The following is a 12,413-nucleotide window of genomic DNA, read 5'->3' as shown; positions in this document are numbered from 1 at the left end:
AATGACCATCATTACAGACGCGAGCACACAGATGGCGAGATCCTGTCTGTAGTTGTTCCACCTCCCGGCTTCCTGGGCTTCCTTGAGGTCCCACCGGCTCTCACTCTTAAGGAGCATCGGCCCATAGGCCGGGTCACCAACTTCCTCAGTGGATCATGGGAAGATCCTGCAGGGAACTTATGTCTGCCCTGGTCTTGGCCTGCCTGGACCTGAGGGGCCTATGAAAATCGGGACTTCTGGCCCCGGCCTTTCCAGGGAAAGTTAACCAGCGTATGGTCTCAGATCGCCCAGGGGTCCCTCAGGTAGCCCAGCGCTACAGGGTCTAGGGGGTGGCATCTTGCTCTATTTCCTGCAGTGTGGCTCTATGCCAGATGCACACTGGCTGTGTTGGGCAGGGTAAAGCAATTTCCCAGCCTCCAACACAGAACCCTTCCTTGGAGAGTGCCATCTTTGTCTCTCACACTGCCTTTAGAACCCAATGCCCTGCTTTGATTCTACTTCATTCACAGTGTGGCCCTGGTGAGTCCCTCCATTCTCTGAGCCTCTGGCCCCTTGTCTGTATTAAATTGATGTCTGTGGTTAGAAGATAGAGACGTGGCAACATGCACGTTAATGGCCTCGTAGGGGCAAGGAGCCCCCTGTGCAGACCCCCTGCAAGTGCAGGGGCCCAGCTCGCACCCAGAGCCCAGGGTCGGCTCTGAGACCCGGAATCTGCCAAGGCCGGCAGAGGAGGCCAAAGGGCTTTCTCCAGAGGTGGCAAGGGTCTGTCCCTGCTTTCAGGAAAGGGTGTGGCAATGCGAGCTCTGCAGCTCCAGGGCTCCATCTCTGTCTCTTGAGCAAGTCTCAAGCCCAAGGGAGGAGCAGTTCACAGCCACAAAGAAAGACACCCCACGTCAGTCCTATGAGGGCACATGGTCCAATCATTCTTCCCATTTTACAAATTCAAAAAAAATTGAGTCTGAGGGATTGGAAGCAACCAGTCCAAATAAGAGTTACAGCCCAGATTCAAACCTAGCTCTCCTTTTTTATTTCCTTTCTTTGACTTAATATGTACTCATTACAGTGGGCACCATTTTCCAGGAACTCATTCAGTGTCAGGTGCCCGTTGCTGGGCTCCTCCATTTAGTCCTCAGAGCCCAGCGGTGGGCCACAGGTTCACATTCATTTTACAGAGGAGGGACTCTTGCTCGGGAGGTTAAGTGACTTGCCCACGGTCACACTGACTGTGCCCATGCAACTGGCCAGGACTAGAAACCAATGCCTGAGCTCTTGCCACATTCTGCTACCTGGACTTCCTCCTGGGGTGGGGTTCCGTGGGGCCTCCCCTGGCAGGTGTAGGCAGTGTGGGAGCGGTGACACTTGGGGAACAGGATGTGCAGGGAGAGTAGGTGGACCTTTGTTGCCAGCCTCTAGTCTCTGGCTGGTCACCCACAAGCTGACGACTGTGTGGCAAGGAGCCCCGTGTGGCCGGCCACGGGCAGGGGCTGGACAGTGCCTGTCCTTGCTGAAGGGGTTAGTCTCCTCCGGGGCTGAGGGTCTGGAGTGGCTCAGCTCCCTCCTTTCCTCCACGTCCCACTGCTTCCCTTACCCACCCTTTCCCACTGGCATCTGCTTCCTGCTCCACCCAGGGCTAGATCAAGGGAGCCCCTGCTACCAGATCAGGTTGGTGGGGGCGGTGGAAAGGAACCGTGTGGCCCAAGCAGGTCATGCACCTCGCTGACTCTCAGGTGCTCATCTGTAACGTGGGGCAGTAATTATGGCACAGCCCTGACATTCCAGGGGGTTCTGAGGATTAGAGGTAACAAAGTATTTAGAGCCCTGACCTCTAAATACTGCACCCCACCCAGCTCCCTTCCCCTGAACTTGGAACGTGAAAGGGAACTCTGGTTCCCCTTACCTCCTGGGAAGGCCCCACACCTGCTCCTGAGGCTCTCCTGCAGCTGGCCTCATGCGACCTCTTCAGACACCTGCTCCAGCACCCCTCAGGTCTCACCAGGACCACTCGGAGGTGTCTCCTGAATCTCAGGGGCTCATTCCCACCTGCAGGCCTCTGCCTGGACTGGTGTTCACTCCCTGTCCCTCCCCTGTTCTACTTTTTCTACACGTTTTGGTTTCATAAAGCAGGAGGGAGAAGGGGGCGTGGGGGTTGAGCTGGGCCTTTAAGACTAGAGAGAGCGCAGGGGAAGTGGGCAGGGCTTCACAGCCTGGGGGAGGGGAGTGCGGTAGGAGACCTTTCCTTCCTGCTAATCCGAGGAGCTCTAACTAAAAGAACAAAACTTTCAAACCAGACTGATTCTGGTTGAAAGGCAGGCCCGCCCACACAATTGGGCCTGGACAAGTTACATAACCTCTCTCATCCTGGCTTTCCTCCAACAATAGCGCCCCCTCCCACAGTAGGTCCTCTTCTGGTGCCAGTGTTGCCCCCCACACCTGGTGATGGGGGATTCCTGGGAGGCTCTGAAAGTTCCCAGGGCTTTGACAGGCCCCTGGAGGGCTCAGGGTGACCGCCTGGATATCTCAGAGGCCCTGCTGCTTGACTGCTTGGGTGGGGGGCCCCTGAAGGCTCTGGGGAGGCTGGGGCTCAGGGGAGAGATGGAATCCTCTGGAAACTCATTTCTAAGCTCAAGCTCCTGTCAGCCCAGCTGAACCCAGATTCACTCATCGAATTGCATTCAATGTGCTTTTTTTCTTTAAAATAAAAGTCCAGTCTTTGCCTTCTTTGCTCTCTCCCTCTGGCACCTACTCTGAGCCATCTTAGAAAAGCTGTAAATCACCCCACAGTTATCTGCTTATGCAGGGACCCCTCCAATCCTTGGGTCAGCTCACCCTCCCTGCTGAATCCCTGACCTGTGAGGGGGCGTTCTCTACCTGCTGAGGCAGCTGACCCTGTGCAGCCGTATCTGGGACCACCTGGGTTGGTCTTGGGAGGCCCTTGCTTGTGCTGATCTGGAGTTGGCCTCCCTCCCTCTACCCGTGAGAGTCCTGGCTTGGGCCTCTGGGGACACCAGCCACAGACACTCCCTCTGCTCCTGATGGCCCCACAAAGGCCTGCAGGCCTCAACGATTTCTCAAGCACCTGGGCTTGGGACCCTCTCTTCACCCACCTGCCCCTGGATACTCTAGGGAAGCAACTAGCTTGCTTACAGAAGTCTCTGGTCATCCATCTATCCATCCACCCATCCAAGCCACACTTGGGTTTTTGGTCCTTTGCCTTCCTCAATTTGCCAATTAAGAATGGTAGAGATGAGCCTCACTGTGGGGTAGTAGCTGTAGGGCATTGAAAAGAGCCTGGCTGCCACTCATGGACTGAGCCACCCTGAGCCTCAGTTTCCTTACCTGTACAATGGGGACAATAATACTGCTTTAAGAAGTAGAGGGGATGAGTCTGTCTGGCTAGTAAAGGTGTTGGGTAATGAGTCACTGAAACGCAAGCCAATGATCTGGTCCCCTCCACGGGACATCTCCAGAGCCAGCAGTTGTAAAACCACATCCTCTTGAGGGCCTCCCTGAGACATTTATTTGGCACTCGTCCAATGTGTTTGCACTGCAGATGCTGGGCTCTGGGACCCAGCAGGGAAACAGACCCACTTCCCGCCTTCAGGGAGCTGCTTTCTGGAGAGTTCAGTTTCCTGATAATCTTCACCCTTCGGTTTCTCAGTCCACTGAAGACAAGCAACAGTAACCTGCTGCCAGGAAGCTGGCCACGGGAGGCACGCTGGCTGCAGAGGTCCCTTCTGTGAAACTGGGATCGTGTGGCCCCGAACGCCTGCTCGGACTACTGCCCTGGGCTTCCGGGGCATCTGGGGTGAGAAGAGTGAGTCTAGTCTCCTGTTCTGTCCCCTCTCCCACTGATAAAAGGTGATTTTTTTTTTCCCCTAAGGCTAAAGAATGAAGAGCCCATCAATCCAAGAGCATGTCAGACATTAGAAAGGCTTTCAACAAAAATGGTTAACATTTTACAAAATGGTTTTTGAGCCTGGTAGGGTGCAAGCTGGCAACTGAATTTTTCTTTCTTCTACCTTCTAAAGCCACTGTTAGGTCTCCCCTCCCCACTCCTGGGCCTTTGTGTTAGAGCTTTTCCTAGTCCTTTTCTAGTCTCGGTATACTCATCCAGTTCAACCTCCTATCAGAATTTCTCTCTTGTTCAGTTGAACACTCCCAGTCTCCCGACTCCACATGGGAAGCCTACGATGGGGAAAGGACGGGGTCCATTTCTTCACTTGCCATGTTCTCCCCATAACCCCTGCTTATGGTGTCTCCTCAGACGGGATGGGGTGCGGGGTCAGTGACTCTAAAGGGGTGAAAGGTCTTATTTCCCTGGAGCTCTGGGAGCTGCTGATGGCGTAGCAGGGGGCAGAGGCCCGGGGGGTAGCTCTTTCTCTTCTGGGTTCTCTGCTGACCACATCCCCCCGAGAATCCCCCTGCTCTGCTCCCTGCAGCTGTCCGCTTCTGAGCCCTCCGCTCCATGGGGCCCCAAGTGGGGGATCCTCCCTCCCTGTCAGGTAGTTCTCGTGAGCAGCAAGTCACAGGACAGCTCTTCCCAGCTACCTTCCACAGCCCTTCACTTGGTCCCCAGGAAGAATGTCTGCCGATTCCTGGGCATGCCAACCCCTCTTACGCCTCTGCCTGGTGGGGCTGGTGGCAGGCAGGCCGGGACAGGGCAGGGCCTGGGGAGTACCCCTTGCTGAGCAGCCACTGAGCTTGGGGGGTTGCAGAGAGGCACGAGATTGGTAGGTGAAGAGTTAAGCTCTTGGCCTGTGAGAGCTGGATTCAAATCCCGCCTGTGCCCTGGGCACGTTAGGTGACCTCCCTGCATTCCATTTTCCTCACCTGTAAAATGGGGGTAAATAATCCTCAGCCTCATACTGGACCCCGGGCATGCTATGATCTCTGTTCACTGTTCTCAGCTGTGCACATCATTTCATTGCTCCTCAGGTGGTGGGAACTGCTGGGCCCATTTCACTGGCAGAGGGAGAATGACCAGGGGTCATGACCCACAGCTAGTCTGCCGGAGTCTGCACGGTCTCTGAGACGCGGCCTGGGCACCGTCCCGACTCGGCAGCCGCAGTCTGCCCCGAGGGGGCTGTGCCCTAGAGGAGCGGGTTGTCAGGGCCAGGGGAGAGGTTGGCCTCTGCCCCCACTTCTTTGATGAGGAAACCAAGTCCCACGAAGAGAAATGCCATACTCAGGCCCTGGTCTCTGTGGTCTAGCCCCTGAAGCCACCAAGAGTGATATGGGTAGGAAAAGGGAGAAGTGGTGGCGGGTACAAAGGCTGTTTTTCTATCCACCCAGTGGGGGCACGGCAGGGCCAGGGCCAGGGCACAGGCCTGGGCGATGGCTGCCACGTAGACCTGCGTAGAGAAGGAAGCAGCTGGGCTGTCCCTGGGCAGCCGGGGACACCCAGGCCTTCCCAACACTGCCTGAAGGCTGAGGCAGGAGTATGCTTCTACCTGCTCAGAGCTTTCCTGAGCATTTCCTTCTAGAGCCTCAGGAGACATCCTGCTGTCCTGATCGGGCCTCCCTGGGTGGAGGCCCGATCCAGCGTGATGGCGAGGCCTGGGCTCCCACATCTGGCTTGAGCAGGCCTCCCAAAGGAGGGGACCGTAGCTTCTCAGCACCTGGCACCCTCCCCCAGGGTGGATTGTTCTGGGTGCCGCCGGGCGCAGGCCCGGCTTCTGGCTGCCTGCTGCTTCCCAGGGTGTACATCTGCGGAGCCAGCATGGCCCCTCTCCAGGGGAGAGTTCCTCTGACCCAGCCTGGGCACAGAGCTGGTCTCTGTGAATCCATGGTAACTGGATGATAGCCCAAAATACAGCTTTGATCTAAGCTGGAAAGAATTTGAGTAATCATTTTCAAAAGTAATTTTTTAAAATTATTTTTTGATGTTTCAAAATGAAAAACGGTGCTGGTTATCTCTTGAATCACTGATGTAGGTATGTGGGCTGGGGGACAGGCAGACCTGGGTTCATAGCCCAGATTCTGACCCTTACCATTTGAGAGAAACTTGGGTAGTCACTTCCCCTCTTTGGGTTTCCTCATCCCTGTCCTTACGTCTGTGGGTGGGAGGCATTTTTAATAAGAAAACTGCTGTGATGGGGCGCCTGGGTGGCTCAGTTGGTTAAGCATCTGCCTTTGGCACAGGTCCTGATCTCAGGGTCCTGGGATCAAGCTCTGCATCGGGTTTCCCGGTGGCAGGGAGTTTGCTTCTCCCTCTCCCTCTGCCCCACCCCCCGTTGTGCGCCCTCTCTCTCTCTCAAATAAATAAATAAAATCTTAAAAAAAAAAAAAAAAGAAAACTGCTGTGATGTTCCCAGTGTGTGGCTGGTAGACCCCATAATTTCACTAAGATGAAGGCCATGGGTGGGTTTCAGGCAACAGAGGCTGTGGGTAGACAGAGGAGGGGTGAGGCCCTGCCTGGTAGCTTCTGCATTGTGGAAATGTGAGTCAGTAAAGGAGGGGGACTGGCAGCGAGTGCTTGGCACTTAGAGGGTGGAGCTGGGGGGGGGTGCTGGGAAGGAAGGCCAGCCCCCCCCCCCCCCCCCCCCCCCGCCCCGCCGCAGGGGTGATATGCGGGCCGGGCCTTGGACTGTGAACTTACAGAACTGATTGATTATTTAATTGAATGATTGGCTCATTCATTTCCTCAACAGCAGCCTGAGCAGACTCTGCCCAACTCTGGGTAATGAGTCAGAACCCATTCCCTGGAGGAGGAGGTGGTCGGGTAGGGGTGAGGAGGAGGGTGCAGGCTGGGGGAGGGGTGCAGCGCTGGGAGGGAGCAGCCCCTAGGGAGCCAGGCACTTCCTCAGAACAGTCTCATCGCTTGTGACCATGGCTCACTTGGCCACAGCGGTTGCTGACGCCACTGAGCAGAGGCTGAACACCATTCTTGAGCCTGCTGCACTTTGGGGACTTGAGCTCCTGGGGACACAGCCTGCAGGGCCCCTTGCTGCCTTCTGCCTCCTACATAATGGCCAACGTAGGTTTGGTTTTGCTTGTCTTTCCAGTCTGGGCGTCTCAGTAAGGACGGAGGGGCTCCCCTGGAGAGCTGGGGCCAGGTGGGGGCCTAGGAGGGGAGAGCAGAGCTGCAGGGGTGGGCTACGCCAGCTCTCCCAGAGGCTCCGGGGAGCAGTGACAGGTCCCCTGCAAGCCCACATGCTTGTCCTGCCTCTGCCCGTGTTTCCTGAAGTAGGTCCTTCCCTTCTCTGGGCCTCAGCTTCCCTGAGGACTGACGGGCACTGGACAAGATGCTTCCTAGTTTGCTGGTCTGTGGCCCTGGGCCCTGAATGCTGGTAGCCAGCTCAGAGTGCCTCCCTCGTGGGGAGAGGGCAGGAGGCTGAGGCTCCGGATTCCTCTCCCTCCCCATCTGTCACAACCTTCTGCCAGGGGGGTTTGGAGGGAGGGCAGGGACTGAGAGGCGGAAAGCCCTGGTCTGCTGGCTGGTTAGTGGGCGAATGGCCACTCACAAAAGCCACAGAAATGCAAGCCTGGCCCAACCACACCAGCCCAGATGTGGGGGTGACGCCTGACCCCGGACAGGCTGGCAGGGGTTCTGGGGACGACTTCCTTCTGCTGGGGCCTTGAATAGCCAGCCAGGGCCCACACATACTGCTTGACACCCTGTGGGCAGCTGAGCCTGGGCCTCAGGAATTTCTAGGGATGCTTATGGAGGAGGGAATAAGCTTGGAGTCCTAGGTATCCTACAGGCCTGGAGATTTCACTATTTTGAGTTTGCTGAGGGAGGGCTGGACCTGGCATAGGGCCAGTTGAGGCAATCTGTGGAATCTCTGCCCTTCCTACCATGTCTGATTCTACTTAGACCTTGAAGAACAACATCTTCTCTCCTAGAACCTGGCTCAAATGCCTCTTCTTGTGGGAAGCTCTCCTGGATTTAGACTCCTCTCCTGCCTCTCCCTACATACCCATACACAGCATTTGAGGAGAGGCATGGATGGGGAAAGGTGCACCATCAGCTCTTGACCCTAAGATGGGCTTGACTTGCCTCCCCCAAGTTGTGGCCCCACTGATTCGCTGAGGTCTGAGATGGGATTGTGGTATGTGTGCTCAGGAAAGCAAGGACCCTTTCTCCAGTCTCCGAGGCTTTGGGGGTGCATGGGGATGGAAAAGAAGACAAACTAGGTGCTGAAATTCAGGGCTCGCCTGGCCCAGCATCCCAGAGGGTGGGGGCTGGGGGTCCTTCCTCAGGCATGGGTGCGGGAGCCAGGCTTGGGTCAGAGACGCAGGAAGGCCCTGCTGTCAGCATCATGTTTCACCACTTTCTCCATCTCCCTCCCCTGCCAGTTAGCCCTGTGTGCAGCCTGGCCCCAACACAACTCCCTAGCCCCAGGGGAGGCCCTAGGAGGCCCTTTAAGTACTACCTCCGTCCCCCAGCTCTAGCACCAGCAGCTCAGAATCCCTTACAGGGCTGAGAAGGGAGAATGCTGTTGGCCAGGAGCGCCAGGATGGGCTGAGCAAGTGCCAGGCAGCAGAGGGGCAGTCGTGTCTGGGAGACTTCTCCCAAATACCCCTTTCCCCACGGTCCTGCTTAAGGGCTGGCCCTAGGGTGCTGGGCATGTGCCAGGGATCCTAGGCATGTGTTAGGGTGTGTGCGCCTCCTGGAAGTCGCTCTCAAGGCCCACCTGACCCGGTGGGGACAAGAAGGTCACCTGAGCCCACACACAGAGTGTGGCACGGCAGCTGACACACAGTTGTCAATCAAGAAACACCACTTGGTGCTGTTGTTGCAGGAGGCCATGTGGTGTTGAGGTGGAGAGCATGGACTCAAGCCAGACAGCCTGGGTTCAAGGCCGGGCCTGTGCGGTCAAGCCTCCCCCACCTGTGCCCCAGTTTGCTCCCTTGGATGATGGAGATAATAGGGTTATTGGGACTGTGACAGGAGCAAGCTGAGCTGGGCACCCTGTAAGGCTGTCATCACTGGGCCTTGGAGGTGGCCCTTCCCACGGCCACCTTGTGTTGGAGTTGCTGCGTCCTGGACTGGGCGCTCTCATGGCGCGTAGGGCTTCCACACCTGGCGCATCCACGGACGGGGGCCCCACTGAGTGCCAGCGTGAAGCCGGCTCCTGAAACCCCAGAGCCTGTCCCTGAGTGGGGCCTGGAGGCGGACAGGCAGGTCAGGCCCCAGCGGCTGGAGAGAGACTTTCCCTGGAGGCGGCAGTGGGGTCCTTGCCCCACCCACACTCACGCACCCCTCTGTCCCGTGTTCCAGTGCAGGGACTTCACGGCCCACACAGGCTATGAGGTGCTGCTGCAGAGACTGCTGGATGGCAGGAAGATGTGCAAGGACGTGGAGGAACTGCTGAGGCAGAGGTGAGCCAGACCCGGGAGGGGGCCAGGAGGGGGAGTGGGCTGTGGAAGCAGCAGGCCCCGCCCACTCAGCCAAGCTGCTGTTGGGACACCCCCTGCTCTGAAGATTCGGGAGGGTGACTTCCCTACTTTTCCCAGCCAGGGCCTCCCCCCAGTGGGCCAAGAATCTGATGTCCCCTCAAATGTGCAGGCATTTGGCCAACATTTATTTCAAAGAAGGGCTGGGGGCTTAACCTTCTCAAGGAGGAGGCTGCAGGGCCCGCCGGCCCCCAGAGGCCGAGTGGGTGGGCCCTCAGTTTGCAGCACAGACATCCAGGGCCCGCAGCCAGCGGAAGTGGGGACACAGGGCCCGCGCTTTGTTCCTGCAGGGCCCAAGCAGAGGAGCGCTATGGCAAGGAGCTGGTGCAGATCGCCCGGAAGGCAGGCGGCCAGACAGAGATCAAGTAAGAGGTCCCATGCCCTGGGCTCCCTCCTCCTTCGCCAGGTGCTTTCTGGGCCTGTCAACAGGGTTTAGGACTTCCTGGCAGGGGGTGGAGCGGGGAGGGCCAGGAAGGGTCTGGATGGCTGCAGGGCGGAGATGCCTGGAGGACAACTCTCTTGGGGACGGGGCATTCTGGGTGAGGTCAGGTTCGGGGGTGGGGGGCCCTGCTGTCTGAGTGCCAGGAAGGCTCTGGGCAGGGGACAGAGGACATCTGTCCTCAGGCGTTTGTAGCACGGCCAGCAGCACCTCTGCCCTCGTCCTGAGAGCCAGGTGACAGGCCCTCCCCTGGTGGCCCGCGCCCCGTGTAGCCTTGGCGTAGCCTGGGCCTCAAGGACAGAGGTGTGACCAGGGACAGTGGCGGGAGGGGCCATGCCCGGGCTCCAGTATCACGTCCTTACCCGTCTGCTGTGTGATCATCAGCTGGGTCAGGCTGCTCCCTGATGCTCTCCCTGCCTCCATTTCCTCGACAGAGAGCGGAATGATAACACAACCTTCCTCAAAGGATTAATTGAGTCCAGAGGCTCGGCTCAGGCCTGGCTCGGAGGGGAGGCAATGGGGATCGTTGCTGCTGTGAAGCAGGGGTCTTCTGCAGTCCTGAGGCCTGGGTCCCTGTGTGCAGAGTGGGGGGTGGGGCAGCAGACAGGGAGAGCGGGACGATGTGAGGGCAGCTGAAGAATTTTCTAACAGTGGCATAGAGGGGCTGCCTTGGGAAGGTGTGGACTCTGCCCTGCCCCCCCGCCCCCGGGGCCAGGACCTCCTACCCAGGAGCGCCGACCTGTGGAGCCTGCAGCTGCCATAGCAACCCTGAGCCTTGCCCCTGCTCCCCCGGAGGTCAAGCCTGTCCGCGTCTGGCTCTGCTCAACAAAAGTGGCCCCAAAGCCTGTGAGCTCCGAAACCTGGCACCTAGTTCCCTCATTTGAACACCCTGAATATACAACATTCTCTGGGTGTTCTAAAGACACAGGGGACCCTGGCTCATTCCTGCTTCCAAACTGGAGCCAGAGAAGACATGGGGAGAGCTAGAAGAAGGTCAAGAAGTGGTATGGGCCAGGGGAGCTTCATGCTCAATGCCCAAAGGTCTGTGACTGGGCGCAGAAAGCATGAACACAGCTCTGGAAGTAAGAATGCATGAGCTCCAGTCCCCTCTTGGCCTTTGTGAACCGTGTGAGTGGGGACAAGTTGAGTTGGGTTCTCATCTGCCCACTCCAGTGGGCTGTGGTACAGATAAACAGGGCAGGGCTGGGGTTGGATGCAGGCTGGGTGCAGAGGAGGGTGCAGGACGTGGTAAGGAATGAATGAAAGTCTGATAGAACCCTTCTCTGTCTTCCCTGGGGAAGAGGGATTGAGGGAGTATGACCCAGGAGGCGTCCCTGCCTGCCTGCTGGCCACCCAAGCCAGATGGAAAAGGAGAACCTTCCCAGAAAGAGAGGAGACCTCCTGGGTGTGGGGGGGGAGAGGGTGCTCCAGGCTGGGCCATGACAGGAACCCGGGCTGGAGGCAAGCTGTGTGAGGCACACTCACACTCAGAAGCCTGTGAGTCACTGGGCACTTAAATAGGGAAGGAGAAGCCACTGATGGAGAGAACAAAATGGAAGGGGATCCTGGTGGGCAGTGGGGAAGGCGGGGAGGGACACAGCATCTTGCCCCACTGCAGGACTAGGAAGTGGCTGGGGCAACGCTCTGGGTGGTCCTGATCCCCTACACGGCTATAAGAGGCCAAGTGGGGCAAGGTCTGCCCTGCCTCCTACACTGTGTGGCCGTGGGGGGTCACTGCCCCTCTGAGTCCTGGGCTGGGCTGTGAGAGGGGAGTGGCCCCCCGGAGGTGCTCTGGCATCCCCGTGTCAAGCAGAGAGCACCAGGCCAGGGCAAAGCTCAATCAACAGTGGGGTTCTTTCCGGTCTTACAGGCACCTGTGTATGTCAGATAAACTGGGCTCTCCCTACTTAGTTTAGGGCTGAGAAGTCTGACCGGGCAACCTAGACCATTTCCTTCAAGGCCCAGCCGCTCCCCGGCCTAGAAAGCCGGAGGCCAGTGTCACTGGAAGGCAGCCCTCGTCCAAGGTGGGAGCATCAGGGGTAGAGCCCCAGAGAGCAAGGAGTAGAGACAGGGTCCGCCTTTCTGCCTACCAAGGAGGAGCTGGAGCCCAGGTCGGGAGTGCCAGGCCCCATGGCTCAGCCCACCCAGCACAGGGGCCCCATGGCCCAGACGCAGGTTGCCAGAGCAGACAGGGAATGGTGGGTGAGAACCCACTGTCAGGCTGGGGTGGTCAGAGCAGGGTGGCCTGGGGAGGGCACCTCCTGGGAGAGATAGCGAGGGAGGGGAGATGCCTTCCTCCTGGAGGACTTGCTGGAGGTGGGCAAAGGCAGGGCAAATTCAGAGCCAGTGGGCAAGAGGGGCAGGAGTCAAACCCATCCCGGTTCACCTGCTGCCTGCCTTAGGGTCATGCCCCATGCAGCGCGCAGGTCAGCTGACTGCATACACCAGGTGCTCAGTAAGTGGAGCTGTTGAGCCATGTGGCATGTACTAAGATTAGTGAGACCATGCAGTCATTCCTTTCCTTAACCGTGGGCCAAGCATCAATCATCCGTTCATTTATTCAGCCAGCATTTAT

General features: G+C 57.9%; 1 protein-coding gene across 6 annotated transcripts in view; it reads left to right on the top strand.

Annotated features, from left to right (window-relative positions):
- The window catches only part of PSTPIP1 (proline-serine-threonine phosphatase interacting protein 1), a 46,267-nt gene that overhangs the window by 10,291 nt on the left and 23,563 nt on the right, over positions 1 to 12,413 (top strand). For all 6 annotated transcript variants that reach the window (XM_031037863.2, XM_031037862.2, XM_031037860.2 and 3 more), the window contains 2 exons: positions 9,224 to 9,324; positions 9,690 to 9,764. In XM_031037863.2, the coding sequence (XP_030893723.1) occupies positions 9,224 to 9,324; positions 9,690 to 9,764 (176 nt within the window). Of the gene's footprint in view, positions 1 to 9,223; positions 9,325 to 9,689; positions 9,765 to 12,413 lie in introns of those variants that run through there.

This window comes from Leptonychotes weddellii, chromosome 9 (genome assembly GCF_054177405.1).
Source record: "Leptonychotes weddellii isolate Sample4059 chromosome 9, ASM5417740v2, whole genome shotgun sequence".
Classification (NCBI taxonomy): domain Eukaryota; kingdom Metazoa; phylum Chordata; class Mammalia; order Carnivora; family Phocidae; genus Leptonychotes; species Leptonychotes weddellii.
The sequence above is the reverse complement of the archived record's forward strand: the minus strand, read 5'-3'. Positions and strand labels throughout refer to the sequence as shown.